General features: G+C 44.2%; 15 protein-coding genes across 15 annotated transcripts; 9 read left to right on the top strand and 6 right to left on the bottom strand.

Annotated features, from left to right (window-relative positions):
* Nucleotides 1–131: 131 nt before the first annotated feature.
* V1512DRAFT_289554 (uncharacterized protein) lies at nt 132–4533 on the top strand. The gene is made up of 4 exons (XM_066918181.1): nt 132–451; nt 506–2865; nt 2910–3453; nt 3502–4533. Exons 1-4 carry the CDS (start codon nt 370–372, stop codon nt 4290–4292), a joined length of 3777 nt encoding a protein of 1258 aa, XP_066773809.1. The 5' UTR covers nt 132–369; the 3' UTR covers nt 4293–4533.
* On the bottom strand, nt 4311–5817 carry V1512DRAFT_258565 (DNA glycosylase). Its single transcript, XM_066915463.1, has 7 exons — nt 5648–5817; nt 5561–5604; nt 5492–5515; nt 5145–5448; nt 4813–5100; nt 4569–4763; nt 4311–4518 (listed from the first exon to the last, which is right to left on the bottom strand). The coding sequence occupies exons 1-7, from the start codon at nt 5687–5689 to the stop codon at nt 4483–4485; spliced, it is 933 nt and encodes a 310-aa protein (XP_066773808.1). The 5' UTR covers nt 5690–5817; the 3' UTR covers nt 4311–4482.
* Nucleotides 5818–6442: 625 nt separating this feature from the next.
* V1512DRAFT_202195 (uncharacterized protein) lies at nt 6443–7642 on the top strand (the record flags this gene model as incomplete). Its single annotated transcript, XM_066913252.1, has 3 exons — nt 6443–6655; nt 6700–6800; nt 6847–7642. 3 exons carry the CDS (start codon nt 6443–6445, stop codon nt 7640–7642), a joined length of 1110 nt encoding a protein of 369 aa, XP_066773807.1.
* On the bottom strand, nt 7533–8606 carry V1512DRAFT_289551 (galactose-binding domain-like protein). Its single transcript, XM_066918180.1, has 4 exons — nt 8312–8606; nt 8221–8264; nt 7883–8177; nt 7533–7837 (listed from the first exon to the last, which is right to left on the bottom strand). The coding sequence occupies exons 1-4, from the start codon at nt 8522–8524 to the stop codon at nt 7733–7735; spliced, it is 657 nt and encodes a 218-aa protein (XP_066773806.1). The 5' UTR covers nt 8525–8606; the 3' UTR covers nt 7533–7732.
* A 445-nt stretch (nt 8607–9051) lies between these two features.
* Nucleotides 9052–10461, top strand: V1512DRAFT_71959 (uncharacterized protein). The gene is made up of 3 exons (XM_066918492.1): nt 9052–9385; nt 9431–9510; nt 9557–10461. The coding sequence occupies exons 1-3, from the start codon at nt 9245–9247 to the stop codon at nt 10389–10391; spliced, it is 1056 nt and encodes a 351-aa protein (XP_066773805.1). The 5' UTR covers nt 9052–9244; the 3' UTR covers nt 10392–10461.
* On the bottom strand, nt 10410–11315 carry V1512DRAFT_220899 (Snf7-domain-containing protein). The gene is made up of 2 exons (XM_066913704.1): nt 10971–11315; nt 10410–10918 (listed from the first exon to the last, which is right to left on the bottom strand). Exons 1-2 carry the CDS (start codon nt 11226–11228, stop codon nt 10532–10534), a joined length of 645 nt encoding a protein of 214 aa, XP_066773804.1. The 5' UTR covers nt 11229–11315; the 3' UTR covers nt 10410–10531.
* Nucleotides 11316–11425: 110 nt separating this feature from the next.
* On the top strand, nt 11426–14319 carry V1512DRAFT_274278 (P-loop containing nucleoside triphosphate hydrolase protein; the record flags this gene model as incomplete). Its single annotated transcript, XM_066917768.1, has 6 exons — nt 11426–11782; nt 11830–12206; nt 12252–12315; nt 12364–12583; nt 12628–13595; nt 13643–14319. 6 exons carry the CDS (start codon nt 11426–11428, stop codon nt 14276–14278), a joined length of 2622 nt encoding a protein of 873 aa, XP_066773803.1. The 3' UTR covers nt 14279–14319.
* Nucleotides 14283–16186, bottom strand: V1512DRAFT_220891 (interferon-related developmental regulator-domain-containing protein). Its single transcript, XM_066913703.1, has 3 exons — nt 15979–16186; nt 15287–15931; nt 14283–15242 (listed from the first exon to the last, which is right to left on the bottom strand). Exons 1-3 carry the CDS (start codon nt 16134–16136, stop codon nt 14324–14326), a joined length of 1722 nt encoding a protein of 573 aa, XP_066773802.1. The 5' UTR covers nt 16137–16186; the 3' UTR covers nt 14283–14323.
* An 841-nt stretch (nt 16187–17027) lies between these two features.
* On the top strand, nt 17028–18424 carry V1512DRAFT_258549 (NADP-dependent oxidoreductase domain-containing protein). The gene is made up of 3 exons (XM_066915462.1): nt 17028–17373; nt 17426–17580; nt 17625–18424. The coding sequence occupies exons 1-3, from the start codon at nt 17140–17142 to the stop codon at nt 18235–18237; spliced, it is 1002 nt and encodes a 333-aa protein (XP_066773801.1). The 5' UTR covers nt 17028–17139; the 3' UTR covers nt 18238–18424.
* Nucleotides 18425–19670: 1246 nt separating this feature from the next.
* V1512DRAFT_71878 (uncharacterized protein) lies at nt 19671–19987 on the top strand. The gene has a single exon (XM_066918491.1). The coding sequence runs from the start codon at nt 19753–19755 to the stop codon at nt 19948–19950; it is 198 nt and encodes a 65-aa protein (XP_066773800.1). The 5' UTR covers nt 19671–19752; the 3' UTR covers nt 19951–19987.
* A 660-nt stretch (nt 19988–20647) lies between these two features.
* Nucleotides 20648–21499, bottom strand: V1512DRAFT_245888 (uncharacterized protein; the record flags this gene model as incomplete). The annotated part of the gene is made up of 2 exons (XM_066914401.1): nt 20648–21077; nt 21123–21499. 2 exons carry the CDS (start codon nt 21497–21499, stop codon nt 20648–20650), a joined length of 807 nt encoding a protein of 268 aa, XP_066773799.1.
* Nucleotides 21500–21649: 150 nt separating this feature from the next.
* Nucleotides 21650–22742, top strand: V1512DRAFT_280883 (uncharacterized protein; the record flags this gene model as incomplete). The annotated part of the gene is made up of 3 exons (XM_066917993.1): nt 21650–21857; nt 21902–22405; nt 22458–22742. The coding sequence occupies 3 exons, from the start codon at nt 21650–21652 to the stop codon at nt 22691–22693; spliced, it is 948 nt and encodes a 315-aa protein (XP_066773798.1). The 3' UTR covers nt 22694–22742.
* A 914-nt stretch (nt 22743–23656) lies between these two features.
* V1512DRAFT_234332 (uncharacterized protein) lies at nt 23657–25503 on the top strand (the record flags this gene model as incomplete). Its single annotated transcript, XM_066914058.1, has 3 exons — nt 23657–24155; nt 24212–25028; nt 25242–25503. Exons 1-3 carry the CDS (start codon nt 23801–23803, stop codon nt 25501–25503), a joined length of 1434 nt encoding a protein of 477 aa, XP_066773797.1. The 5' UTR covers nt 23657–23800.
* Nucleotides 25504–25668: 165 nt separating this feature from the next.
* V1512DRAFT_258538 (uncharacterized protein) lies at nt 25669–26615 on the top strand. Its single transcript, XM_066915461.1, has 2 exons — nt 25669–26414; nt 26461–26615. The coding sequence occupies exons 1-2, from the start codon at nt 25713–25715 to the stop codon at nt 26545–26547; spliced, it is 789 nt and encodes a 262-aa protein (XP_066773796.1). The 5' UTR covers nt 25669–25712; the 3' UTR covers nt 26548–26615.
* V1512DRAFT_258536 (Metallo-dependent phosphatase-like protein) lies at nt 26542–27373 on the bottom strand. Its single transcript, XM_066915460.1, has 3 exons — nt 27201–27373; nt 27141–27155; nt 26542–27093 (listed from the first exon to the last, which is right to left on the bottom strand). The coding sequence occupies exons 1-3, from the start codon at nt 27246–27248 to the stop codon at nt 26593–26595; spliced, it is 564 nt and encodes a 187-aa protein (XP_066773795.1). The 5' UTR covers nt 27249–27373; the 3' UTR covers nt 26542–26592.
* Nucleotides 27374–27765: the final 392 nt, after the last annotated feature.

The raw sequence follows: 27765 nt of genomic DNA, 5'->3' as shown, positions 1-27765 counted from the left end.
TTTAATTTTTTGGGCCAAAAGTGTTTGTATAGTAGTAGCTCCGGTGACAAAATGTAAAATAGCTACAAAACCCTTATTATTACACTACTGCATAGCCCACGCCTCGGATCGGCTCTTCCCCTAATTCCATCAGCAAAAGAAGTGTCAAGTTTGTTTTCAATCTTGAAACGTACTTTCCTTTATCATATTGGCCAACAATCGTATTGCTTTACTGCTGGAGTTTGTTTTAACTGTTTACATTTCTGCTATATTGACGGATCGCGTGAAATCAGCTCACTCAGAGAACATTTATTACCCGCCTAACCCGTCTGTAACGATTGAATCATCGATTGCAATTCTATCGGCCACGCGTCGTTAAACCAGATCACGATGCAGAATCATTCAGGTCGTGGCTCCCGTGGCTTACACATAGCTCACCGGCGATCGCCCTCTGAGTTGACACCGTTGATGAGTAAGAAAATTAGGCTGCTAATGGTTGACGTTTTTATGATACTAACTCTATTAGTTGAGCAGCTAGCATTACAGCAGCAGATGGAACTTCTACAAGCACAACAACAACAGCTGATGGCTCAAACTCAACAATTTGCTCAGGCAGGTCTATTGAATCCCCAAGGCATTCAGGGTTCACCCGTAATGCCATCAGGATTCGCGCCTTCAAATTCTTCATATGCTCCGTTTTCACAATCTACTACAAGCCAGTCTGGCCATAGACGAACTCAGTCCTCAGTTCCTGGATTTCAAGTCATGGGACCACCTCCTGTACCAACGCAAAACACGTCGTCTGTGTATGAGTCCAATAGCGGAGGTCCTTTGAACAGAAATCCGAACCGGAATAGCGGTGGTGGTCAAGGTCACACCCGGCGCCATTCGCTTGCTTTACCTGAAGCAAAGAGAGCAGCACAATTGGCGCAACAACAGAAACAAGGTGCGACAACGACAAACAACTCAGGATCAAATCAGACTGCGTCATACCAATTCCCGCCTTCTAAGCAATCAGACCAGTCTCGCCACAACTACTCTCGTAGCCACAGCGGTGCTACCGAGTTTTCTGATGATTCATCCAGATCAAATCAGACCAATTTCAGCTTCCCACCAAAGTTCAACGACAATCACGACCGACGAAGCAACTCTCATTCGCGATCTGGATCCCGCAATTTTGATGGAGATTGGCGACGCAGCAGTACCCAGTTTTCGCCGCAACAGTCGGTTCCAGCACCGCAACCGCTGCAGCAACAGCAACAGATGGAAAGTCCTCAGGGACAATTTTATCCTGGTCATCGAACACGATCGTCAATGTCTAACTCTATGGGTAGTCCACACTTTGGATCTGGTAGTTTTCAACCTGGAATCATTCCACTTTTCTCGCAACAACAGTATGCCTCGCCTCAGAATCAGAATTCTGGTATGCATGCGAATTCTCAACAGCGCTTGTCACAAAACATGTCTCAAATGCCAATGGCCATGCCTTCTCAAGAGTTTCAACATGCCCAGGCTCAGTTTCAAGCACAGCAGCAACAGATTGCGCAGATTCAATCACAACAGCGCAAGTCGCTTTTCTTGCCTTATCTTACACAAGCCGCAATTCCTTCGTTGCTTGCTGAAGGGCGTTTGGTGACTGGTACGCTACGCGTCAACAAAAAGAATCGATCTGATGCCTACGTTTCCACCGATGGCCTTTTGGACGCTGACATTTATATTTGTGGCTCCAAAGACCGGAATCGTGCACTTGAAGGTGATATTGTGGCCGTTGAATTGTTGACTGTCGACGAAGTCTGGGGATCTAAGCGCGAAAAAGAAGAAAAGAAAAAGAGAAAGGACGGTGATGAAAATTCTGGATTACAACGCCGTGGAAGTCTTCGAACTCGACCCATACAGAAGAAGAATGACGACGTTGAAGTCGAAGGCCAAGGTCTGCTTCTGGTTGAAGAGGACGAAATCAGCGATGACAGTCGCCCATTGTACGCTGGGCATGTGGTTGCAGTTATTGAGCGAACACCCGGTCAAGTGTACAGTGGCACACTTGGACTTTTGCGTCCTTCATCCCAAGCCGCTAAAGAGAAGCAAGAGTCTGACCGTCGAGAAGGGCATGAAAGTAACCGAAACGACAGGCCCAAGATTGTGTGGTTCAAGCCTACAGACAAGCGTGTTCCGCTGATTGCAATTCCAACTGAACAAGCGCCGCGTGATTTCGTGGAAAATCACGAAAAGTACGTAAACATTCTGTTTGTGGCTTCTATCAAGCGATGGCCCATCACGTCTTTGCATCCATTTGGAATGCTAATTGAATCCCTTGGAACTGTGGGAGACCATAATGTTAAGATTAATGCTATATTACGTGACGACGGTTTCATGAGCGACACGTTTTCTGACCCTGTTATCAACAGTCTGTCAAATCTGTCTCAAGCAAATGATGATATTACTGGCCGAAGATCGTTTGAGTCAGAATCGGTGTACTCGCTATGCGTCAACGGCAAAGATGCTGAGCAAGCTATACATGTTAAGCAGATTGGTGATTCGGTAATCCAAATCGGGGTTCATATCTCGGATGTCACTCATTTCATCCAAGCAAATACTCCTGTGGATCGAGAAGCCAAAGCCCGAGGAACAGCAGTGTTCATGGTTACCAAGACTGTTCCGATGCTGCCAGAGGTCTTGCTCCAGAAGTTTGTGTCTCTAGAGCCTAACGTTCAGAAGGTCACATTTTCTGTATTACTGGATGTGAATACCAGCACTTACGATATTTCCAATTTGTGGATTGGAAAAAGTGTGATTAACGCAAAGACAAAACTGTCAAATACTGATCTGCTGGGTATTGTCAATGACGGTATTTCTCATGAAGCAGCTGCTGATATTCTTATTCTTAAGGTAACGAGTTTATTTTATTGTCGAATGTTATTAACAATATTTAGGATATTTCGCTTGGATTTCGAAAAAGACGACTGAATGCCGCTGCAACAGAATTGCCGTATTTAAACCTTCTGAACCAACTTGAAGATGAGATTATTCCAATTGAGACCAACATATTGGATCGGAAAGCATCTTCACCAATAGTCGATGAAGTGATGATCAAAGTAAATTCGATTGTTGCTAGTATTTTGGTTCAGAAGCTGGGTGACCGTGCACTTTTGCGCCGTCACCAGAACCCTAACGTGCACCGGTTGAGTACTTTCGTTGAGAGGCTGAAGTTGCTTGGGATTCCGATTGACAGCTCATCAAGCTCCAAACTTCAGAATGCTTTGTTTCAGATTGGCGACGAAGACAGATTGAAGGGTCTTGAAACTTTGCTTTTGAAAACGTTCTCAAGAGCAAAGTATTTTGTTGCTGGAAAGGTTGAGAAGAGCGAGCAATCGCATTACTTGTTGAACTTACCGGTCTACACGACGTTTACGTCACCCACAAGACAGTATGCCGATTTATTAGTCCATAGACAGCTTGATGCTGTTTTGAATAATCGTATGTTCAAAGCTTGTAGTTTTTTGGTTATTGCTTATGAAATTTCAGGTGACTACACGATGGATCTTGAGGCGTTAACTAAACTAGCTGATCATTGTAATGATCGCAAAGATGCGTCAAAGCACGCACAAGAACAGTCAATTCATCTATTTTTATGCGAGGCTATTAACAACCTGTCTAGCTCTACTGGGCAGCTTATACGAGATGCTATTGTCATTTGTGTTTATGAGTCCGCTTTTGATGTTCTTATTCCTGAATTTGGCATTGAGAAGCGTGTTCACTGTGACCAGCTGCCACTGGAGAAGGCGGAATTTGACAAAACGACCCGGCTGTTGGAACTGTACTGGGAGAAGGGTATTGATTCTGCCACTTATGTCCCAGACGACGAGAGAGATAAGTCTGAGTACGGTGGATCACAATACCGTCGAGTGTCTAGTCTACATTCTGCTGCGGCGCAAGATCATGAAACCAAGAAAATGGCGGAGATTGCGTCACTCTCTGTTGAAGACGAGTCTACCTTGTTTAATGGCGAAGAAGAAGGAGGCGTGAATGTGTCTAAGAGCTTGCCACCATCGCCAACACGACGCTCGCCAGCACGTCAAACGGCGAGACGCCCGCAGCGGACGGCGTCGATGACCAAGATCAACGCCATTGATGATGCGGGGACAGACATGAGCCCACTAGCTGCTTATTTGGAGGACGTGGTCACACGTGTTGAGGGAACTCAGTTGATTCAGGAGATCCGAGAGTTACAGCATGTGCCTATTTTGTTGCGAGCGGAGGTGGGTAAGAGCTTGCCATGTTTGACAGTGCGGACGCTGAATCCGTTCGCAATCTAAATATGGCAAAGAAATTGAGTTTGGAGAGATTTTTCATTGAATGATACCTACTGAAACGGCAGGTTAATTCTGTAACATATTATTTTACGACCAGATTGTTACGATTTAAATCTGAGCATAAGGAGAAGATGACTTGCTTGAAGTCTGAAGGCGGTGAATTGTACACGAAGGGAATAGTTTAATTGAGACATTACTCATTTTTTCGCAGTTCGGATATAAATATAACCTGGTGGTAATATTAGCTTAAATATATGGGCAAAGCAGCAAGAAACATACGGCTTGAGCCCAACCTGCGTAGTGACCCCATAATTTGCGTAGATGCTGACTAAGTGTATCGTACATGATTTTGGACATTGTTTTTGATTTTGCGGACGCGCGAAGTTGTGCCGTTGTGGCGTATCGTTTCTGGACTATGTTCCAGATGTGAGTATCAATGGGAACACAGCTATGGCAATCAAATGCCATCAAGCTCTGGCAGTATATATTTAGCCTTTCCCTTGTGAGATAAATGGAGACTTACGACACAATCTGCGACCTTTGGTCCAACACCTTTGAATCCAAGAAGAAATTCTCTGACTTGTTCGTATGGTTGGCCACGAAGCTGTGATAAACTATTGCCTGCGCTTTCCCACTCGTTGACCTGCAATGCTGTTTTGTAAATGTATGCTGCTCTGTACCCGAAACCCAGGTCGCGTAGTGTCTGGACGCAGGTTGACGTGCAGAGAGATACCGGGCGAGGAAAAGTGTAGTATTCAATATTGTTATATGTCGTGATGTATTCACCATACGTGCGGCACAGGTTATCAATCTAAAAACGATTAGATTTAGCAGAGTAATAGCGAGTTGTATTACCATTTGTGTGATACGCTTGATGTTATTGTTGCTGCTGCATATGAACGTGACTAAAGTTTCCCATGGATCTTGCCGTAGAATTCGAATGCCGGTGTATGACGGCGAAATTTTCTTGAAGTAACTGTCGCGCACACCGAACTCGCGATATAATCGTGACAATTTGATTGAAAGATTAAAGTAATCGCTCAAAACGGGTTCGAGTATAGAGTCTGGCACCGGCAGATTGTTTGATGCTAAAGCGCGATAGGAGATTTGATTGTCGTCTTGCCGCAAGACAATTACCAGGTCTTTTAGAACAGATACCCTATCAATTAGGTTTAAACGCGTCATACCGTCAATCAAATTACCATTCATCGTGATGCTTTTTCCACCTGACATTGTTAATTACATACACAGTGCCGAACGCGTCTATTTACCGAAATGCCTGTCCACTTGGTAAGATCACATCAAGCGATACTTCCTATATACATCAGCCAAGATTTTGTCGTCCAAATCATTATTACTTTAACAGGCACAGCTAAGTGCGCCCATACCATTTTACCCATCTCATTGGCTAATTGAAAGGGTTCTGTTATTTGAGTCGAAAAGAAATAAATTTATGTCGAAGATGAACAGCCTTTCCCCCCTGGATAGCCCTGGCACGTATTCACGTGACGTAGCCATATTATCTTGGGCTGCAAAGCACGGAATATGATAGGTGCGGGCACGTGAAAAAGTCATAGTGTCGAGCTAGCCAGAAGAATCTTAGCTCCGGGGTTATCGACGTTTTTCAAAACTCTAAAAATCGGGAAAGTGCGATGGGACTCCGACAAAGGCGAGAAAAGTGACAAAAGTGCTGGATCTTTTTGAGGCCGGTGACTGTTTGTTGTTGAACGGGATTGAAATTAAGAGGCTATTTAGACTGGGTTTGACTTATAATAAGCTTCATCACAGGATTCGATATAATTGAGGGAACAGTGATGGCATCGCCGCATAATGATAGTATGACGGAAGCAAAGGAACACAGGACAGTGCTGTTCGATACAACAGACGTCAGAGACGGTCCATACAGTGAATCAGCTTTGAGTTTGACGGACAATGATTTGAATTATCGATCCCAATCGGATGCTCGGGCTGCCTCCGGTTTAAAAAATGATACCGACTGGCGGGGAGAAAGGGATTCGTTTTCGATACATAGTGACGCATCTGAAGAGTTGTTAAGATCTTCTACCACGGCAATGGAAGAACCAAACTTTGAGAGCAGAATGCCGGAGTTTCCAAGTGGAAACGTAGGATCCCGGTCTCGGTATTCAATGGTGATGTATAGACTGGTTGACTCCGTTAAGACATGGTTTGACGCAAATATCGGACTGTTGTTATTTGCAACTGGCCAACTGTTCAGTAGCACTATGAATCTCTTTACTCGGATATTAGAAACCACATCAGATCCTCCATTTAGCGCCATGCAGATTGTGTTTGCGAGAATGAGTATAACAACTCTTGCCTGCACAATATATATGTTATATAAGAAGGTAAGGTTAATTACACGTATTGGATTTATGCTTATTTATATTAGGTTCCGGACGCCCCGTTTGGTCCGAAAGAAGTAAGACTTTTGCTGATTGGACGAGGGTTGACTGGTTTTGTTGGACTGTTTGGAATGTACTATTCTTTGACGTAAGTGTTGAGTTCAAGATATGTTTGTAAATATCTAACATGTCAGCTATCTATCATTGTCAGATGCTACTGTGATTAGTTTTTTGGCACCAACAGTTGCTGGATTTGCGTGCTCAATTTTCTTGAAAGAGGAATTTAGCAGGATAAATATCTGGGCAGGACTGATTTCATTCTTTGGAGTGATTTTGATTGCGCAGCCTAGTTCAGACTTGTCTTCGTCTTCATCTGGCGTCACGTCTGGCCAACGAGTTGGCGCTGTCGGTGTTGCTCTGACTGGCGTTTTGGGTGCTGCCGGAACGTTTACGGTCATAAGATGTATCGGCAAACGGGCACATCCGTTACTGTCTGTTAATTACTTTGCAGTCATCTGTACAGTTGTCTCAACCACCTCGCTTGCGTTTTTTCCCGGGTCTCGATTTGTGCTTCCTCGAACTGCGACGCAGTGGCTACTACTCATTAGTATTGGTATCTGTGGCTTCTGCTATCAGTTTATGATCACAGCTGGATTACAGCGTGAGAAAGCTGGACGAGCGGGCAATATGCTTTATTTACAGATGTTTTATGCGTTTTTGTTTGAAAAATTGGTTTGGAACGATACGCCGGATTGGCTTGAAATTGCGGGCAGCAGCATTATTCTTGGTTCAGCAGTTTTGGTAGCGCTAACGAAGAGGAACTCTGAGTCTGAATATGACAAGCTTACTCAGAATGCCACCGCCGAGGGAGCAAGTGGTGAGCCTGCGCGTATTCATGATGGAATTCCAGAGGCGTACGAGCTTGCGGAGATTTCGGTTCCGGCTGACTCGCGGCAGGGGGCATTGGGTACAGGACGGGGCGACGTTTGAATGTAGCTAGGTTAAACAGCCGCTAATGATTATATTGCATATTTGGATTTGGAGATATACATGAAGTTTTGAACGATAGCTACGAATACATTAGTCATTGAATTCCGAAACGAAATGCTCTTCTGGCACGAGGTTTTTGTGATCAGCAGGGTTTGCAGCTGCTTCGTAGATCGTAATAATCGGATCCTTTGATAACTCAATCAGTCAGCATGGCCAGACGATAAGCAATATGTTGCATACCTTTTTGTATTCGCCTTTAAAGCCTATATAAGTGATTGTAGTAGTATCTTCACCGTAGTTATCAAGTACAAACAAGTTCAAGCTTTTGACGTTGGAAAATATTGCTCGTTTTAAAGAATATTCCACAATTTCCGACGTCCCTGGAGCATGTTCAACGATTTCATCTGCTTTGAGATCTGTGGCAATTGAGAAGTCGACATCGGATCTGTTTTTAAACAATTTGATTGTCTTGGGAGCATGATCGTCTGATCCTGAACGAATTAGTATTGAGTAAATCTTCATTGAGCCTGTGAATCTATTTCAGTCAGCAGATTTCATGACTTCTTCGTGAACCATACGGTATGTGCATGATTAATTGTTCATCTGCGTCGCTTTCAAGGTACTAATTGCCAGTCAGTAAAAGCAAACAAATCTTAAAAAGCAACTTACTTTCGTCGTATCAAACCTTTCATTCCATGGCTTAATAATATCTCTACCTTGATTTGGCTCGCATTCGTTTAAAGTCCAGATCTGATCGTGTTGGATGTACTCATACAACGACTGAGATCCATAAGTTTGTTCCGGTGGTGGACTATGAGAATGTGAATGACCTCCATCATCGTGACCATGATTTGAGTGAGTGTGGCTATGACTTGATGCCATGATTTGAAGTGTAAGAGTACTACTTTGAACGTGTGAGTGAAGTCTCGTGTCAAAGTTAAACTCACGACAAACTTTAAACTGGAGTTACTGCGCGTGTCATTTTTTTTAATTTACTCTTTACTCTTTATATATTCTAATTATTTAAAATCTTATCAGTATTTATAGACGTGTTTTTGACTATCATACGCAATCATACGCAATCATACGCGGTCCATACGCAAGCTGACAGTACATTCTCAGCCTCTATACTATTCAGCCGCAATATATGCGGCCTAAATTAACATCATGTTATACTTTTTTCAATCTCATCTCTTGACGCTATTTGGTTAACTTTATATTAAATGATACGTATAAATGTCAAGCGATACGTACAAATAGAAACTTATGAATGACATAGTTATGTGACGTTCAAACCAGGTTATCAAATATATCTCAATGAGCAATCGTTAACCCTCGAAGCCTCGAGCCGTCTATCTCTACTTATTAGCCTTTGATATTACTTCTTACTAAGCTGTCGTCCATATAGAATAGCACTCTCATAATAAAAAACAACCTCCGCCATAGATACTGCATAGAAGTTGCATAGAAATTGCCGTATCTGTGCTTTCAAATTAAGGTTCATTGAAGACCTGGACCGCGCGGCTCGAGAAACATCTCGCGATCGTCCTATTTTATTTCACCTTCGGACACTCGTCACAGCAATTACTACGTGAAAACAGAATGTCAGGTTTATTTAACGGAACGAAGAAGCACGTCGCAACGTTTACTGATTCAGCTCCGACTGAGATCTCGTCAATCCTTGCTGGCGGATATCATCATCCTCTATTACGACAATGGCAAAACGAACGACAGTTGACAAAGGTGCGTGTGCTAATTGTCAGGGATGGGTTTTGAACTAATTGAAAGTCATCGTTGATTTACCCATTGTTTATTACCGACAATGCTGACGAAGAAACGCTAATCGAGTCACTTCCAGGACAAAAGAGGTAGGCTTGAAGCAGGTTTAAACGAGCTCCATTCTGACATTAGCAGATGGGGTGTTAACAAAGTCGTTGGATATGTCGAGACACTTGTTGCAAAAGGTCTTAAGGCTGTTATTTTATTTGGTGTGCCTTTGGCGGAAGGCATCAAGGATCCAGTCGGCACTGCTGCTGACGATCCAAATGGTCCTGTCATTCTCACCATCAAGGCCTTAAGAGCAAACTTCCCTGATCTTTTTATTATGTGCGACGTTTGTCTGTGTGAGTATACTAGTCACGGTCATTGTGGTATTCTCCGAGAGGACGGAACAATTTTGAGAGAAGACAGCGTCAGACGAATTGCAGCCGTTGCTGTTAACTATGCCAAAGCGGGCGCTCATTGCGTTGCCCCGTCTGACATGATTGACGGCCGCATCGTTGCTATTAAGCGTGGACTTATTGACGCTGGCTATGCAAACAGATGTATGCTTATGTCATACTCTGCCAAATTCAGTGGAAATCTGTACGGCCCATTTCGTGATGCAGCTGGGTCTGCGCCAAGTTTTGGCGACAGAAAGTCGTACCAGTTACCCACTGGTGGTCGTGGACTTGCCAGACGTGCCATCATCCGCGATTTGGCCGAAGGGGCGGACGCAATCATGGTCAAACCTTCTACTTTCTACCTTGACATTGTTTCGGACGCAAAAGAATTGGCTCAGAATGTTCCTATTTGTACTTACCAGGTTTCTGGAGAGTATGCTATGCTGCATGCTGCTGCTGAGAAAGGTGTTGTTGACCTGAAGACAATTGCGTTTGAAGCAACTTACGGGTGCCTTCGAGCAGGAGCTACTTTGATCATCTCATACTTTACACCTGACTTTTTGGTCTGGCTTGATGAATTGGAATAGTCTATCAATTAATTTTATGTTTGGAAAATGCATTACTCTCATCAAATAATTTTAATACTATACATTAATATACACAACTAGCTTATTACAAAACAATCTATGCACCTTGATAAATGCACAACAATCTCTAGTCAATGTACTCAAGCAAGAACCACCGGCCGTCTGGTCCTTGACTTTTGTGGTCGTTCCTCCTCCTCCTCTTCTTCTTCCTCGCTCTCTGCTTCGGTCTGTGATGGCTCGATCTGTGGGATTTCGTTTTGAGGTACTTCTGGAATAGCCTTTGCCATTTCTTCCCGCTCCATCGCCGCAAGTTCTTCTTCAATATCTTCTTCTTCTGCGTTCGTAATTGTGTCTGCAAGCATATCGCTGATTTCTCTTTGATATGTTTGAGCTTCAGCTGACTCATCCAGTAACCGTTCAACTTGATCTAAAGACATTTCTCTGTTGATTTCCTTCAAAACCAAATTGCCCTGTCGTAATCCAAACAAAACGTCTTTCTCAACTAAAGCAAATTCTATACTCTGAGTCTAATATCAAGCGTTAACTAACAAATTCTCATTATCTAATACTCTTCCTCACTAATTTCTCGAGTGTTTCCAATTGACTATCTGTTTTGGCCAGCAATTGAGCCTGATATTTCCGTTTCCTTAAAGCAAGAAGTGCCCTTTCTTTGTCTCCATTCTCCAAATGTGCTCTCGCGATCTCCTTCTCTCGATCAAGCACGACCTGTATCCGTTTCTGATACTGCTGCAGCCTGTCCCGTTGCAATTTCATATCCAGAACTGCTCTGTCCTGTCTTGTTATCTTCCTCGACGGGCGCGATGACGAACCCCCCATTACTTCTAATCCAAAATTCGCAGGTTCTCGATGATAATCAATAAAGTTCGGACCCCGATCACCACTACAAGTGCTACCGCGACAAGCCGCACCTTCGTTTTCTTGCGCCGCTCGCGGTCCCGAGGACCGAGTTGGGACTTTTGAACAAAAAAAAATAATCAAAATTCACAAACACAGCTTTGGTGGGAAGGCACATCATGGCCCGGAAAATGCGAAATTTGAATTCTGTGAGCAGTGCAAACTCAGGACCGTTACTGTCAGAATCAGCAATTGAGAAAAAAGTATATGATCTGGTGAAGAGTTATTTGGCATCGACTCGGCCTGGAGAGCCACCTCTGTCTGCTCGAAAAGTGTCACCGACAGCATTATTATACGCGGTTCAAAGTGCGGATGCTGGGTTGAGGCGGTTGAAGAAAAATGTGGTTGAGAAGTGCGTTAATACTGTGCTGCATACAGTTATAGCAGAAGAAGCAGATGCTGAGGAAGCATTAGACAACACGATAGATCTAGACTCTGATTTAGAGGTGGACGAGTCTTTATTGATGGAGGTTAAGGTAACCGTCTCAACAGCTTAGATGATGGTAGAAGCTGACAAAAATAGGACACAAACTCACTAAATAAAAGCATTGTTGGATTGTGGCAGACTACGGACACTACAGACCAGCAAGAACAAACCAAAGAACATATTCCTGAACCAGAAATTGCACAGATATCATCCACATCTGCTCCGGTTCAAGACCTCACAAAACCAGTCCGGGCAAAGAAACGTGGAAGATTGTCAACAGCCGAGAATGGTACAACAAAAAGATCAAAAGGCGGATCCGTGAATAATAACAAAGAAGACCGGTCACCGCCATCACATCTTAGATTAATAGATATTGGTGGGATGGATCATATAATTGCAGAAGTTCTGGAACTGATAGGAATGCCACTTATGCATCCTGAAATTTACATGCACACTGGAATACAGCCACCTCGGTATGACGGCTTACTAGTATTGATCGGTTTTGCTAATATGTCTAGGGGAGTACTGCTACATGGCCCACCAGGCTGTGGGAAAACAATGCTTGCTAACGCAATTGCCGGTGTACGCGGAATATATTCTGCATTTCGAAGTGCTGCTAATGTCGATTAGGAACTCGGACTGCCCTTTATATCACTATCAGCTCCGTCAGTCGTTTCTGGAATGTCAGGCGAGTCTGAAAAGAAAATTCGTGACATTTTCGAAGAAGCTCGTGAAATTGCCCCCTGTTTGATATTTATGGACGAAATCGATGCGATCACGCCAAAACGGGAAAGTGCCCAGCGTGAGATGGAAAGAAGAATTGTGGCTCAGTTACTGACTTGCATGGATGGTACGAATACAATCTTGTGAGCTTGCGCACTGCTAACCTCAAAGACCTTTCTCTTGAAAACACCGATGGAAAGGTGGTCATGATTATTGGAGCTACAAACCGACCTGACTCACTAGACCCTGCACTGCGGCGTGCCGGTAGATTTGATCGTGAAATACAAATGACCGTACCAGATGAATTATCGCGCGAAAGCATTTTGCGTGTGTTATCGCGCAAGCTCCGGTTGTCGGGTGATTTCGATTTTCGCGCACTGGCGAAGCAAACTGCCGGGTACGTCGGTGCAGACCTGAATGCTTTGACTACTGCGGCCGGTATAGCTGCAATCAAACGGATTTTTCGCGAGCTCAAACCGATCGCGCATGAACCTGAGGACGTGCCAGGCAGTACAGATAGAATTGAAGAACACGAGACGCACGAGACGCACGAGACGCACGAGACGCAAGAGACGCAAGAGACGCAAGAGACGCAAGAAACCCAAGAAATGCAAGAAATGCAAGAAGAGATACATTTGGATGCCGACACGACTGATATTTCCAGTGACAAAATGGACGTCGATGTTATTGATATTGCCGAAGATGACGACATTTTAAAACCACAACAGATTCAGCACATAATGGATCGGAAAGAAAACGGGATTATTCAGCAGTTCCTTCGCAGGTTTCCGAAGACCTTGACACCTGAAGAGTTAGAACCGCTTGCTATTGCTATCGAAGACTTCATGACGGCGCTACCGAGTGTGCAGCCCTCAAGCAAGCGAGAAGGCTTTGCGACGATTCCAGACGTCACATGGGCCGACGTGGGTGCACTCGAACGTGTTCGGGTTGAGCTGCAGATGGCGATCGTCCAGCCGATCAGACGACCAGAATTGTATGCCCAAGTCGGCATCACTGCGCCAGCTGGGGTCTTGCTTTGGGGCCCACCAGGCTGCGGAAAGACGCTACTGGCCAAAGCGGTTGCGAACGAAAGCCGGGCAAATTTTATCTCTATTCGTGGGCCTGAGTTGCTAAACAAGGTAAATTGCCGTTGTCAAGGTGTTTGTAACAAGCTAACGTTATGCAGTACGTCGGTGAATCAGAACGCGCGGTTCGACAAGTGTTTTTACGAGCAAGAGCATCGGCTCCATGTGTCATTTTCTTTGACGAACTGGACGCGCTGGTACCAAAGCGTCAAGACTCGTTATCAGAGTCTTCGGCCCGAGTTGTGAATACTCTCCTGACCGAGCTTGACGGGCTGTCAGACCGAAACGGGATCTACGTCATTGCCGCAACCAACCGGCCCGACATAATTGACCCGGCCATGTTGCGTCCAGGCCGGTTGGACAAACCTTTGTTTGTCGAGCTTCCGACACCGGACGAGCGCGCAGCGATTTTGCGGACCGTGGTTGGGTCGACCACGCCGATTGATGAGTCGTCGGTCGTGCTCGAGCGCATTGCGGCCGACGACCGGTGTCGCAACTTTAGCGGCGCGGATCTCGCCGCGCTTGTTCGTGAAGCGGCCGTCGGAGCGCTAAGAAAGGCGGTGTTTGCCACTAAAGATGACAGAGGTGACTTGCAAGTTCAAGGCGCTGAAACAAAAATTTTGGTCGGGGCCGAGGACTTTGAGAATGCGTTTGCGAATGTGAAACCTAGTGTGTCTGACCATGACCGGGCACGATACGAACGACTAGGCCAGATTTTTGGATGGCGTCAGGAATAATGATAGCAAATTAATCAATTAAAACAAAAAAAAACATTGTACTAGTTACACGTTTTGCGTGCTTTCCCAGTCCGCCAACTCCCTATTAAACAACTCTTTGGTACCTTTGCTTCTAGCCTTTCGAATATCTTCGTCTCTCATTTTTTTTGATTCACGATTTACGCCCTTGAAAAACTCCTTCATGCTTGGGTCCGTTTGATCTGGATTGCCTTGCCCCTCTTCGTCGCTCGGGTACTCCGCAGGTGTCATTCTACTACTCCGCGACCGCTCGTACGTGATCGATCCTAGCGGGTCAAGCGCAATCCTGACAACCCGATTTCTAGAGTAGTGCGCGGGCAGGCCGTGTGAAAGCACGCGGCGGACATGTGCCAACCGTAAAAACGCGGCCCATGAATCAATTGCAAGCACGAGCCCTTGCTCGAACTTCAACGTCAGATGGATGTTGGAGTTGACGGCCGACGACAACGACGTGATTGAGCCTTCGAGACCCATAGTGTCACGATCAGCGCCTCCGATCGCGTTCTTGACCGTCTCCAAAATATCGCGAAACATTGAATGCTGCACCTTTCGCGAGCTCTTGGCCAACCGTTTGGTCGAGGCACTGGCTAGCTGAGTTAACAAGTACACCAGCTGCTCCTCGTCATAGTACAGTGTCGGTCGGCTAGAGTCAGTCCTAACAGGTTTTGGTCTCATCAACTTCACCGGAGGCTCTAATACTTCTTCTTCACCTTCTGACTCATTCTCGCTCTCGTTTTCATCATCGTCTTCAACTGGTTCGGGAGATTTTGTCATCGCCCCCATTTCAATCTCCTCCTCGCCATCTTCTTCATCTGAAGAGTCAATTACATGGTAATTGCCAATATCTTCAACGTATCTTTCGTAAAGTAAAGCTATAACCTGGCCACTAGCTACCCGAACCGACACTTTCGACGACTCAAGCTGATCAACTAAAGCAGGCACGGCACTATCTTGTCAGCATTAAATCATTTGCAGAACGAAAACACCTACTCTTGCGACAATTCCAAAGCATCATCCAACGTAGACGCCAAAAGTCCAAAAACTTGAATTGTTGCAGTAACGACAGGTTCATCATCTGCAGCTTGTATCGAGCTACCATCTGTAGTCACGATATCCATCAAAAACTCAAGAACTCCTCGCCGTTCGTGATCACCGGCTACGGCAGAAAAAAACAGTACAGATCCAAGAGCGTATAGGCAGGAGACTTTGACCATCGACGACTCGGCACCAAAAATCAGATTTTGCAAAAGAGAAACGGTGCCGGTGTACCACGTCTCATTCTCAGGGTCTGTGATAACAAGAAGAGAAAGAACCCGACAAGCCAGTATAATCTCCTTATCTGATTTCGCATTTTTTAAAGATCTTATTATACCATCTTCCAGATCTTTATGCCGTTCCTCAATAATCCTCCATGCGTATTTTATGCTCACAATCTTTGATATCCGACTCAACGCATCTTCCCGGCTAGAGTAGCTTGTGTTTTTCCGCTCACCAGACAGTGTGTCAATGTACCCACTCAGTTTTTCCCTCCAATCAGTCCTAGTATCGACGTCCCGTTTCGCAGACCTACTGGAGCTTCGTGCATTTGTCTCTGAGTCTGTTCCGTATGAGTCTAACGTATCGCCTGACGCTACACTATACCCGCATAAGTAACACTAAGTATCAACTAAATACAAACGCACCTCCAATCGTCATCATCGGACAGCATTGAGAAATCGTCATCGTAATCCGCTTCATCGTCCGTATTCACTCTTGAACTAGTTGTCGATGCTTTCAACGGCGTCCGTCTACTACTTGACTGGGCCAGACGTGAGGCAGCCTTCCGGCGTAAATCTGACATGTTTTATTATAATCAATTTCTCTTTGACGTAGCTGAGTTTAAGAACAGTCTGAGGCAAAGACGTTATTTCATGTTGAGCCTTTGAGATCATACGTTTAAGCTGTTCATGAGCCGCAAATGACGTCACGTTACATTTATCAGACCTCTTTTTGCTCTTCGCATGTTTGGAAGGAATAATATTTCCTAACTAAGATATATAGTATTATATTATTATGCTGTAAATACCCATTGATTAGGTGCCATTCACACAGTACCGACCATCTTCAATTCTTTTTCTGTGTACAAACACGTTTTTCATACGACGTAGCACCCGCAATGCCATTCATAGCATCTAATGTTGCTTCTGCTCTTTCTCCATTCCATCACAGTAAAAATGGGTCGAGTTTTGTAATTCTTGACATCGCCAACAGGTGCAATCGCTCGTGCCAGAATCATATGCGAAGCGCGTATCAATCTTCGCCATTGTCGGCACATATATTTTGGCAGTCTGACAAGCTCTACCATCACAAGTCCAACGCTATCTGTCCAGCAACATCACACACCTTATACCAAGACACAGACTCATAAAACACAAAAGAAAAAAAAGGTCGTAATAGGTCAGGTCAGGTCAGGTCAGGTCAGTTACAAAAATCCACGGCGAATGGTTTCAGAATTGCTGTGTCGAGTCTGAAGTGGATTGCTAGGCGGCTACTAAACAATGCTGTGTATTTCACCGTCATTGTGGTTCTCATAGTCTGTCTACCCAATCATCCCGCTATTGCATCTGCAGCGTCTTTGCTCTTCAGCGCGCTTCGGCTTTAGCAAATTAAGAGCCACCCGGGTGACTTCCCGATATGACTTCGTGTCATCAAATAGCAGACAGGAATAGGGTAAAACTGCGGCAATGAAACATCGTAATATAAAACATAGAATTCCAATATCAATCGAGTTTAATCACTCACTACCTTTGATCGCAGACAATTAAATCTGTATCTGGTTTCATTGCAATCTCGTACAAAGCAAAATGTCAATTGAGCTAGTTGGACACGAAGTTGGACCAATTGGGTTTGGTCTGATGGGATTTACATGGCGACCAACTTCTACCCCGGACGAGCAGGCTTTCGCTACCATGAAGCGTGCAATTGAGCTTGGTGCCAATTTCTTTAATTCGGGCGAGTTTTACGGACAGCCAGTTCCAACTCTGAACTTGGACCTTATCAACCGATTCTTCACGAAGTACCCTGAATACGCTGACAAAGTGAGTGCACAAAGGTATCATCAATTGGACCCTGTCGTTGATTTGAATATAGGTTGTGCTCTCTGTCAAGGGAGGACTTGATAATAAAACTCTGGTTCCAGATGGGTCACCTGAGGGTATTCGCAGAAGCGTTATGAACATTCTCAGCCATTTAGGTGGTGTGAAGAAGTTGGATTTGTTTGAGTGCGCTCGCGTCGATCCAAAAGTGTAAGACCGACAGACATCTGAAACAATTCACTAACAGAAGGCAGTCCGATTGAGACTTCGGTTGCCGCTATGGCCGAACTTGTGAAGGAGGGTTTGATTAGTGGAATCTCACTCTCAGAAGTCAAGGCTGAGACCATTCGTCGGGCTGCAAAAGTCGCAACTATCGCTGCCGTCGAAATCGAGTTCTCACTTTGGTCTCTTGAAGCCCGTGAAATCAAAGTTCTAGAGACATGTGCCGAGCTCGGAATCCTAGTCATCGCGTACTCCCCTCTTGGAAAAGGTTTCTTAACCGGCCAGGTTAGATCACGAGCAGATCTTCCTGAAGGCGATCTCCGTCTGCATATGGACCGGTTTTCAGAAGAAAACTTGCCAATAAATCTTGAGCTTGTCGACGAGGTGGTGGAACTCGCAGCGAAGAAGGGCGTTACCCCTGCTCAGATGGCAATCTCATGGATTAAGAAGCACGAGGAAACTATCCCAGGTTTGAAAATAATTCCTATTCCTGGTAGTACTACTGTTTCAAAGGTCGAGGAGAACACAAAACAGATCTCACCTATGTCTGATGAAGATTTTGAGGAACTTGAGACAACATTGCGGAAATTTGAAGTTAAGGGTGGTCGTTACTTTGCACGGGCAGAACCATTTTTATGGTCTTGAGCTTTCTACGTGTTAAAACAAATGTTTTAGTTTAGTATAGCCTGTGTAAAACTGCACTCATTATTGATTGTAGTAGTCAATTTAATCGAACTGTTACCGGCCTTTGCGTTTTGCTAGGAAAATGTCTTGGTTCAAGAGAGCCTGTAAAAAGCAGATTGAATTAAGTATTGCAGTTACGCATGGGTGCGAAACATGATTTATATCTTCCATGTATAATGCATTGCATGGCACTCATGTATGCTGCAAGACCGCAAAACCAGCCGGGTTACATACGGCTGTTACATACGGCTGTTACAACCCTAAACACTCTCACCGAAGGACTTTGCTCAATCCCACCTCTTATGCCCAACACAACCCTCAACTGTCAGAGCAAATTTCTAATTCGTTTTCCCATGTGAAAGAATCTGGGTAAATTGTGCTAGTGTCGTTATTTTAGTGGATTAATCAAGATTGTTTAAACAATTGTGAAATATATAGTTGACGTTGACCTACCTTTGGTTTTTTAAGTTGCAATGTCGACCATCTGATGTCGTCTGTGATCTTAGAATCATGCTTGAAGTTGAGTTTGCATTCATTTGGCCCGGCTAGGTAGTTTTGAGTACTCATTTGCTGGCAAAAGATCTATTTGTATAAATAAGTTAGACCCGTTCAGAGCTGCACAGTCAGTGCTGCGACCCAAGACATGAGCTTTACTGCACATCATCTGTGCAGAAGAGTGATTGTAGATCTAAACCGAGGCAAACAACGATAATAAGAAGCTTTTACCACAGTAACACGGTCGATGCACCTAGCCAGTAGAGACAGCAGTGAAAAGACCGAGCAGTCTTTCTAGTAAAGGACTCAGCGTCTACAGATAACCACCAATCGTGATGGACAGCTCCGATTGTTGATTCACGACAAATGATACGAAGAGAACCACACTTCCACATTGAGTTTTACATTACACTTACCTTACACCCTCTTACTACCATTCTCAGAATCAAAATAGGTCAAACTTCGCGTGGCAGACATCAATCTCGTTCGCTGTAGGTTTGAGTATAACAATGAATACGAGGTACGAAACTCCTTATGTTTTACGCGCCAAATCTCTCAAGTGTCCAGAATATGCGAGAAATCATCTCTAAAGTCTGTCAAAATCTTATTCCTCGTTCATTTTAAATGCACGTGCTTTTCATTTAGCAGAAACAAGAAAATTTGTGCCCGATAGTTCGACTGCTTGAATTTCAGGCAGCTTCGTGGTCTACGCAGTTACTTTGTAATCTTTTTCAAACTTTCAGAAAGTAAATTGTAAGTACGCCTATAACTAGTTACCTTACATATAAAATCTACAAATCTGTGCTCACCTAGTAATGTCTAGGTTGAGCATACCTTTACCCGGGTCTCACGTCATGCTGAGGGTAAGTGCCAGCGCTTGTGTACTACTTCTATAATGGGATATCTGATCACGTGTGTCAATGTGCCGCATACAGGAAGTTTTTACAACCGCGTAATCTCTCTTTCAATTTCGATAAGTAGATGTTTTCTTACTCTTCAGAAAAGTTTTACTATTTTTTCGTTATTTTTGTGTTTTTCGTCTTATTTGCGGTCCTAGTATTTATGGAACAGCTTATCTCCTCTGACGGCAAGTGCAAAGTTTTGTATTCTGGATTATTTTACTATCTCTACGTAGTGCCTAGTATTGTGTTTAGGCGTCATTTCTTTTTGTTTTATTAAACGGATGCTTTCATATTTAATCTAATAGAGATAATCAAACATATGGTTTAAACGGTTACCTCTTATTTCTATACTTAGGGCACTCTCACACAATTGATCACTTGAATTAGCTTCGTTAAATTGTCCATCAATTGTAAAAAACGAAGATCCATTCTGATTACTGCGGCATCATGTTTAGTGGTTCTCGTGGTTCGTAAACTTCTACAAGACAGGGCGATATAATTGTAACAAACGACACATAACATCTACGATTTGAAGTACGAGTTCAGCTCACAAACAAGGCAAGTCATTTCATCCACTTGAATTGTTCAAGAAGTAAATATCCAGAATATGTGTACAAGATTACGTATTGATGAGAAAACATCAAAGGTAATTGCAAAGTGTTGAAGATAATTCTAACCAATCATCCATACTCAAGTAAGCCGATCTGTTAATCTGTCAAAGTGTAGCCAAAGTATTGATGCAATTCTAGAACTAGCAAGCGAGTCTTTGCTGCCGCGCCTTTAGCCAGCAATCAGGCTGATCTGGCCAAAAAATGTCACAGGACGTACAACAGCAATCAATTCAGGCGTGAACTGTTGATTTCCTAAGCCACGGTCATTTGTTGGACATAATCAGATGCCAGACGGAGAGTGCAATGTCTCCATATACCAATAAGCAACCCGGTTTTCAAACTGCTATAACGTTGGTAGTAAAATCAACCACCTCTTATCTGAGGTGTCCATCCGTCACGAATAAGCCTCGAAAATGAAATGCTTATACTGATCATAGGCACCAAAAACAATTTTTTCTCTTCCGGAATATCTTCCTCTGCAGTCACGAAACCGTCATTCTCATCGTCTTCGACGTCCGACCCTTGCTCTGCCTTTCTTTTCGCTTCTTCGCGTTGAACTTTAGTTATTTTATAAGTCACGTCGCCGGCCTCAATGTCAAGCGCTGTGAGTTCAAGACCAGTCTCTGTCATGGTCGGTGGGTCAGGCACTGGCTCACCTCTTTCTTCAGCGTCCACCTTCTTAATTGCAGCATCTATCGCTGTATGAACCCGTAGAGATCTTTCGGCCTTTTTCGCCATTGAAATTACCATCTTGTCCTTGACCTCTGCAAGATATGTTTCGCGCTCCTCCTTTCTGATTCAGTTAGCTTAACTCATAACTTCACTACTAAACGCTTACGGTAAAAGTCTGCGGGCCTGGCGTTTTGCTCGTTTCCTGAGCACCCTAGCTTGGGACTTGTGCTTTCCGGTTCCAGGTACCCATCCCGGGATAAGAGGCTTATACCGCTGGGGATTAAGAGTCTCCCGCTCGACTTGTGTCACAAGGTTATATTGATAAATCAGAAAAAAAGGGTACGCCCGTTCAAGTCTGCGGATCGCAATCTCGGCAATAGACACCGCGCGGGCACATGCAGGACCTTCAGCCTGAACTGTGATTGGCGGCGTTTTGGTGATTTCGGTCAGTTGCAGCTCAGTGTCAAGATTAAAATGAGCCATAACCTTTGACACTAAATGATTTATAGACGAAGACTTTGTGACTGTGACAAGTTGCTCCATTTTGTATGTTCTTGACCGCTGCCAACTACACTCACCGCTTGGTGCATTCAGAATTTTGTAATTAATATATCAGGGTAAGGGTTGAACTAAACGCGTTCGCGACGCGACAGATCGACAGAGATTTTAGACTACTTTGCTGGGTTACGCGAAATGGAGAAAGATAATTTCGATTTTAACAGGCGCACGTATACGACAGTTCACAGTGTTCCAAAGATGACGTATTCTCGGCGAAATCGTAGTATTGTGGTACCGAGTGACGATGTGTTTGCGTTTAAGGACAGGGACGAGGACGAGGACGATACGAGCGAATGGCTCAAAGGCAAACGAATTAAACGAAAGAAAGATAGTGATGCTACTAGTAAACAAAACGATTTATATAACTGTTAAAGTTAACTGGATTAGCCACTTCATCCTCACAACATTCGCAGAAATCGTCACCATCCTTGCTGTCACGGTCTAGACGGCTGCCGAAATCACGACCGAACGGACTGGCAGTGACGCCAAAGACAACGATTGCGCTTCCGATTGTGAACGCACCACAAAAACCGAAAGCATCGCCACGCAAACGAACGAGGACGATCGAGCCTTTAACGGAGCATGTGAATGAGAGCTGGTTAGAGGATACCACTGTGATCAAGGATGAGACGTATTTGCCGAAACGAATGAAAGATATTGCGTTGTCATCGTCACCTGATGAGCTACAGCTTTTACCTTTAAAACGGGAAGTTGAAGCGAGCGAGAAAGCCACAAAACGAATTTCGTTTGCAAAGACACCAGAACGAAACGAGAGCACAGATATTACAGGGCCATTGGCGTGTTCGACGCCTAATGCAGGAGTCGCTGCCCGGCAGACTAACTTGTTTAGAATTGAAGATGGCGGGGTGCCAATTTCTCCTATTGCAGAGCGTATCTATTTTTATCTTACGACTTGAATATGCTGCGGAGCTGACATCAGTAGATCAACCTGTGTTGCCTCCGATGAACAAAAAGATGAGGAGCGGAATCACTGTTTACCGAGATGTACCGGACGTGATATCACCAATCAAAGAAGGTAGCAATCCAAGGGCGAAAGCAAGCCGCGCGAAGAAGAGTGTGAACTTGAAGAGTGTAGTACAGTCACATGTTCGTAGCGGTAAGAATGTTAAAAGAGACAAACGGCGGGTAATTTATAATGACGATGAATTTGGCGTATAGATAATCTGTTGCTGTGGATTTGCTATGAAGTTTATAGTGATAATATTGATGCTGATTAAACAGAACAGAACAGCGCAGTCAGTACAGTTAATAACAGATTAAGCAAGTCGTCTAAGTTCATTGAAGAGGAATCTTAAACCTCCGAGGTAGAATTGACGCGGTAGCTTAGCAGAAACAGAATTAAACATAAACTGAGGTGACTGTGTCCACCGAGCAACTTCAGTGTGAATAGCACTATCTGACCCGACAGGTTTATGATCTGAGCGCTGGTCCATATTCCATAACACTGTAATTGCATGGGTTATACTACAATAGTCATTCAGATCAAGCTGTTTTTCAGGGCTCGCTTTAATCGTATCGGTATCAGACTCTTCGCTTTCGTAGAAAATAATTTCATTCAGTAAGACCTCATGAATCTCGGTTTCGGTTTTCTTCTCATCGACAATTTCATCTGTGTCGACAATTTCAGAGGTTAAGGTATCGTTTGCCTCGGCCGGCATTATTCTGTATGATGGACGTAGGTATTACAAAGTTGACTGTAGTTACATATATAAGTAAACTTCACTATATATCAGTGTAGTGTTTAGTATTTCATGCGTACTCGCTTTATATACTACACTGAAATATCATCATATGCTATATATCATTATATATATAATACATACATATCAATCAATATATAATACTATTAGCATACAGTGTGTCTCTGACCAGTGCACGCTGAGACGTACTTCAAGGCACTAGTTAAAAATTAAGCACATCACGTGCTAAGCCGCCCGTTGCTTTTTTTCGTCTTCACGCGTGAAACCGATGATGTGGCCTCTCTTATTACGGGTATGGTAGCACTCATTTTTATAGCCTGATATACACGCGTATTTGACTCCATAACTTTAGCGGCACAGACCAACCCTTGCCCTTAGCCGGCTGGTCTCGGTCTGATCGTGGGTCCCCCCCCCCTTGCTTCTCGTCACTTCGGTCTCTTCCACAGCCGCAGCATCGCCTTCTTCAGATTTGACCCTCTTTCTCTTTGTATCACCAGCAAAGACTGCCACTTTCACATATTTAAATAATCAGAGACTGTATTATATAAACGATATCAGACCTTAAATGACTGCTCGTTCGCATTTCAAACATAAACAGAAATCAATTCATCATTTAAATCAGGTCGCAGATCCTATTATGACAAGCTCACCAACGTCATCACACGACCAAGACCCTGATCAGTTAAGTACGGCCGATAACGTCAAACAAAGTGAAGATCAGTCAAGTACAGCTCAGACAGAGACTACTCAATCTTCAATAAAAAATGATGTTCATGAGGGACTAAGGTTTGATGCCGCTATTGATGTCATCAAACGACAATTCGATCTCGAAATTCTTTTAAAACATCGTGAACTCTCATCAATTGAAGATGAAATTGCAAAAGTTTACATAATGATGGTTCAGTTACGTCGATGTGCTGGTATGTTATTTATTTTGTTTGAATTGCTCTATAAACAGTGTCTAATGTTAATATAGGTAAAACAGTATCCGAAGACGAACCAGATGAATTCGCGCGGCACTATGCTCAATACTTATTACCAGATAGACGATATTCAGATGGCGGTGCTCTACCAAGTACCAAGCATGACCGATTATCGGGGACAGACAGTGTTCAGTCAGATTCATCAAGCACATTAGACACACCAGCTGTTGGACGGTCACGGACTACTCCATTTGCTAGCCGGATGCATCTTCCACAGTATTCTGCAAGTGGTACAGTAGGTGGCAACACTCCACCAGCAGGCTGCATTTATCGAAGGTCGGATGGGATTTTAGTCAGACTGATTTGTAAGAATTGTTCTCGGACCACATTTGGATCAGCTCAGGGGTTTATTAATCACTGCCGAATTTCTCATGGCCGTGAGTTCACATCGCATGACAATGCGGCACAATGTTGTGGCGAAGAATTGGACGAGGCAGATCAGGATGATATTGGATTAGGGGCAATCAAGCATAGAAGACATATTCAAATGTCATCTCCCGCTGGACTTTCGTTGTTCAACAACACGGCCATGACTCCAACACCAACACCAACAATTTACCGAGTGAATGGTGCAGATGATAGCAATTTAGGAGCCAAGAGAGACTACGGCACAAAATCATATCCTTGGAATTACACTGCTTCGTCGACAACATTCATCGATCAGCCAATCACTCCACCTAACGAATCTCATTTAGACGAAATACCCAGACAGTCACAAACAGTTTTGATTGACGCAATGACAAAAAAAATTGCGCCTTCACCAGTAGGCTCTCCGGTGGCAGATCAATCAAGTTCAGCTGAGCCGACTCTGTCTGAAAAAGCCCAAGCTGAACCGATTAAAGCTCAAGGAGAAGCTAAACAAGAAGAACAAGGAGGAATAGGAGTGGAAGCAAAAATCGAACTAGTTGAACCGGTGGAAACAAAAGTCGAAGCACAATTTGAAGCCAAGGCATCAGTTACACAGTATCCTGAGGGGAAGATGATGACTTTTGATGCTGCATCGATTGCTCAAACAGTATCAAGAGCAATGGCTGCCCCTCCTCCACCTACAAGACATCTGTCCAATCTGCTTAAACGAAAACAAGTTGACGTGGATCTAGACCACATGGCCGCTGAATCGGTCAAGCGGGATCCTCGCGGCCATTTGTTTCCTGGCGAGGAAGATGTGTCGGACGATGAAGAAGATTCGAGACTTCCTTCAGTGGCCAAGTTCAAGAAACTTGCAGCCGGACACCGCGGTCGGCCGCTGGGGTCTGGGATTCGAATTCTGGCCAATTTTCACTAAATCATAGTATATATCAGTCGCACGCAGACACAACAACACACACATCTCTATTATATATGGAAAATGAGAAAAATGCAATTTGGTATAGATGAGAAAAACGAATGTATTTTTTTGACGGTGATTTACTGTAAGATGTCCCAACGCGGCTTGTAAATAAATGTAACCTCGCGCAATTGATATAAATCGACGTCACCGCAATAAATACAAATATGGTCTACACTTTAAAAAATCGGGTCGTTTTAATTACGGGCTCGTCTGCCGGACTTGGAGCAGCACTGGCGCACGCTTTTGCTGCTGAGGGATGTCACTTGATTCTAAACCATTCGTCCGGGTCTGAGTCGTCTATTGCCAGGGCAGCGGCAACCCAATCGTCGCTCACTGCTGCGTATCCGTCCTGCAAAGTGAAATTTATAGCTGCCGACTGTGCAATTGAGCAAGCAAATGTTGATTTGGTGAAGTCTGCGGTTGAAGTTTCAAAGGCATGGGGGTTCGACGGTCGCCTTGACGGTGTGATTGCGAACGCCGGATGGACGCGATTTTCAGACATGTCTAACCTGAATGCGGTAACCGGTGACGATTTCGACAAGTGCTTTGCGGTGAACGTCAAGTCTCCGTGGGTGCTTATGCGTGAAACTGCAAAGCTGCTGAACGCGAACGAGGACGGTGGGTTTGTGCTGATGACGAGCTCCGTTGCGGGCGAGCACACGGCAGGGTCGAGTCTGGCGTACTGTGTGAGCAAGGCAGCGAACTTGCATTTGATGCGGTGCATGGCGAAGTACCAGGGTCCGAAGATTCGGATTAATGCTGTCAAGCCCGGCGTTCTGCCTACGGAATGGGGACTCAAGTTTGGGCAGGAGAAGTTTGACGCGATTGTTGAGAGTACAGTGACCAAGACTCCGACGTCGCTAGAGGTATGTGGAAAAACAATGATGTCATGAAAAAGATCTAATTCGATAGAACTGCGCACTAATCTATGTCATGATGGCTAAAAACGACAGCATAACAGGCGAGTCGATGACAATTGACGGCGGACAATGGTTTTGAGACAATATACAGTAGATTATTACATATAAAAGAACTAATGCAATGCTAACCGCCTTTTCGGTAACTAACCTTCTCGACCTTGACCTCTCCATCAACAAACTGGTACACGTACAACACCAAGACCGCACCCTGGACATCCATCAGTACAAAGCTTGGAACCGGGCTCTCGCCTTCTGCCCACCAGTTACTCGAGAGCGCGCCTGTCGCTGACCCAGGGTTGATGAAGAACTTGCCTTCAAGCTCATACGCCTCGAACCGGTGGGTGCCACCCCAGATAAACACGTCGACGTCCATCTGACGAGCCGCAATCAGCAGCGCGTCCGAGTCACCTGGAGGGACAATAGTGTGTCCATGCGTAAATCCGATCCGTAGCGAGCCATGAGTGACGACTTTGGACAGAGGGAGTGAAAGCGACAGGTCGAACTCGCCCTTGACAATTTGCAAATCAGGCGACACCGAACGGAGAAATTCGTACGTCTCTCGGTCGGTCAAATTTCCAAGACACAGAATTTGTGAGATTTTTCCAGGTGCCAGTAGCTTACGGAACTAAAATTGTCAGTAGATGTTGAGAGTATCGTGCGGAACACGACTACCTTTGGAGGAAGTTCCTAAAAAATTAGTTGCGCCATGAATAAAGCATCAATTAAACTAACCTGAGCTCTATCTGGTATATGCAAGTCACCAATTGCGAGTACGAGCATTGTTTATATGTGTTGAATTAGAGATGTCAGTCGTTACGAACTTCATCGATACGTATCTGAGCATTACAATCATAAGGGGTTTGTGTTGGCGTAAATAGTAAGTTGTACGGGTTTAGTGTCAAAATACAACTTTGTCGTTCGGTCAACTCTTTATGATCATTTCTGATTATTCCAGTCATTAAGTTGTGATTAAACAGAAATCTTTTTGTTCATTATTTTATTTAATTTAATATCGTATATCGACAAGCAAATCACGGATTGCATAACTGTATAATGCCACACACATATGGCATATCCATACTTCAATCCATTGATTGCATTATAAATTACATAAGCCTACTTTCCCATCAATATTTTAGGTAAAATAGAAAATTCCCACGATATTTCCAGTCAATTTTTGATAAAGCAAAACTCACTCGCTCCTTTTTCTTTTAAAAGCAGATTTTTCTTTCTTTTTTGATTTGTGTGTGTTTGTTCACTCTTTCTTCGCTTATATTATATAATCAACACAACACCC

The sequence above is a fragment of the Lipomyces arxii genome (assembly GCF_038497795.1).
Source record: "Lipomyces arxii strain Phaff 12-163 unplaced genomic scaffold V1512scaffold_2, whole genome shotgun sequence".
NCBI lineage: Eukaryota > Fungi > Ascomycota > Lipomycetes > Lipomycetales > Lipomycetaceae > Lipomyces > Lipomyces arxii.
This window is presented reverse-complemented; position numbering and strand designations above follow the sequence as displayed.

What these genes read in the sequence shown, in the direction of transcription:
- V1512DRAFT_71959 (XM_066918492.1), top strand. Translation starts at nt 9,245, where the DNA reads ATGTCAGGTTTATTTAACGGAACGAAGAAGCACGTCGCAACGTTTACT. An exon ending in ACGAACGACAGTTGACAAAG is followed by an intron (nt 9,386 to 9,430) that starts GTGCGTGTGCTA and finishes ACTAATTGAAAG; the next exon opens with TCATCGTTGATTTACCCATT. An exon ending in TCACTTCCAGGACAAAAGAG is followed by an intron (nt 9,511 to 9,556) that starts GTAGGCTTGAAG and finishes TGACATTAGCAG; the next exon opens with ATGGGGTGTTAACAAAGTCG.
- V1512DRAFT_258536 (XM_066915460.1), bottom strand. Translation starts at nt 27,248, where the DNA reads ATGCTCGTACTCGCAATTGGTGACTTGCATATACCAGATAGAGCTCAG.
- V1512DRAFT_258549 (XM_066915462.1), top strand. Translation starts at nt 17,140, where the DNA reads ATGTCAATTGAGCTAGTTGGACACGAAGTTGGACCAATTGGGTTTGGT. An exon ending in ACCCTGAATACGCTGACAAA is followed by an intron (nt 17,374 to 17,425) that starts GTGAGTGCACAA and finishes ATTTGAATATAG; the next exon opens with GTTGTGCTCTCTGTCAAGGG. An exon ending in GCTCGCGTCGATCCAAAAGT is followed by an intron (nt 17,581 to 17,624) that starts GTAAGACCGACA and finishes AACAGAAGGCAG; the next exon opens with TCCGATTGAGACTTCGGTTG.
- V1512DRAFT_258565 (XM_066915463.1), bottom strand. Translation starts at nt 5,689, where the DNA reads ATGGGTAAAATGGTATGGGCGCACTTAGCTGTGCCTGTTAAA. An exon ending in TCAAGCGTATCACACAAATG is followed by an intron (nt 5,101 to 5,144) that starts GTAATACAACTC and finishes AATCGTTTTTAG; the next exon opens with ATTGATAACCTGTGCCGCAC. An exon ending in ACGCAGGTTGGGCTCAAGCC is followed by an intron (nt 4,519 to 4,568) that starts GTATGTTTCTTG and finishes TATTACCACCAG; the next exon opens with GTTATATTTATATCCGAACT.
- V1512DRAFT_71878 (XM_066918491.1), top strand. Translation starts at nt 19,753, where the DNA reads ATGTTTTCTTACTCTTCAGAAAAGTTTTACTATTTTTTCGTTATTTTT.
- V1512DRAFT_289554 (XM_066918181.1), top strand. Translation starts at nt 370, where the DNA reads ATGCAGAATCATTCAGGTCGTGGCTCCCGTGGCTTACACATAGCTCAC. An exon ending in CTGATATTCTTATTCTTAAG is followed by an intron (nt 2,866 to 2,909) that starts GTAACGAGTTTA and finishes AACAATATTTAG; the next exon opens with GATATTTCGCTTGGATTTCG. An exon ending in TGATGCTGTTTTGAATAATC is followed by an intron (nt 3,454 to 3,501) that starts GTATGTTCAAAG and finishes ATGAAATTTCAG; the next exon opens with GTGACTACACGATGGATCTT.
- V1512DRAFT_289551 (XM_066918180.1), bottom strand. Translation starts at nt 8,524, where the DNA reads ATGGCATCAAGTCATAGCCACACTCACTCAAATCATGGTCACGATGAT. An exon ending in AAAGGTTTGATACGACGAAA is followed by an intron (nt 8,265 to 8,311) that starts GTAAGTTGCTTT and finishes ACTGGCAATTAG; the next exon opens with TACCTTGAAAGCGACGCAGA. An exon ending in TTAAAGGCGAATACAAAAAG is followed by an intron (nt 7,838 to 7,882) that starts GTATGCAACATA and finishes TGACTGATTGAG; the next exon opens with TTATCAAAGGATCCGATTAT.
- V1512DRAFT_220891 (XM_066913703.1), bottom strand. Translation starts at nt 16,136, where the DNA reads ATGTCAGATTTACGCCGGAAGGCTGCCTCACGTCTGGCCCAGTCAAGT. An exon ending in TCCGATGATGACGATTGGAG is followed by an intron (nt 15,932 to 15,978) that starts GTGCGTTTGTAT and finishes ATGCGGGTATAG; the next exon opens with TGTAGCGTCAGGCGATACGT. An exon ending in GCTTTGGAATTGTCGCAAGA is followed by an intron (nt 15,243 to 15,286) that starts GTAGGTGTTTTC and finishes CTGACAAGATAG; the next exon opens with TGCCGTGCCTGCTTTAGTTG.
- V1512DRAFT_220899 (XM_066913704.1), bottom strand. Translation starts at nt 11,228, where the DNA reads ATGGGGGGTTCGTCATCGCGCCCGTCGAGGAAGATAACAAGACAGGAC. An exon ending in TGGAAACACTCGAGAAATTA is followed by an intron (nt 10,919 to 10,970) that starts GTGAGGAAGAGT and finishes GCTTGATATTAG; the next exon opens with ACTCAGAGTATAGAATTTGC.
- V1512DRAFT_258538 (XM_066915461.1), top strand. Translation starts at nt 25,713, where the DNA reads ATGGTCTACACTTTAAAAAATCGGGTCGTTTTAATTACGGGCTCGTCT. An exon ending in AGACTCCGACGTCGCTAGAG is followed by an intron (nt 26,415 to 26,460) that starts GTATGTGGAAAA and finishes CTAATTCGATAG; the next exon opens with AACTGCGCACTAATCTATGT.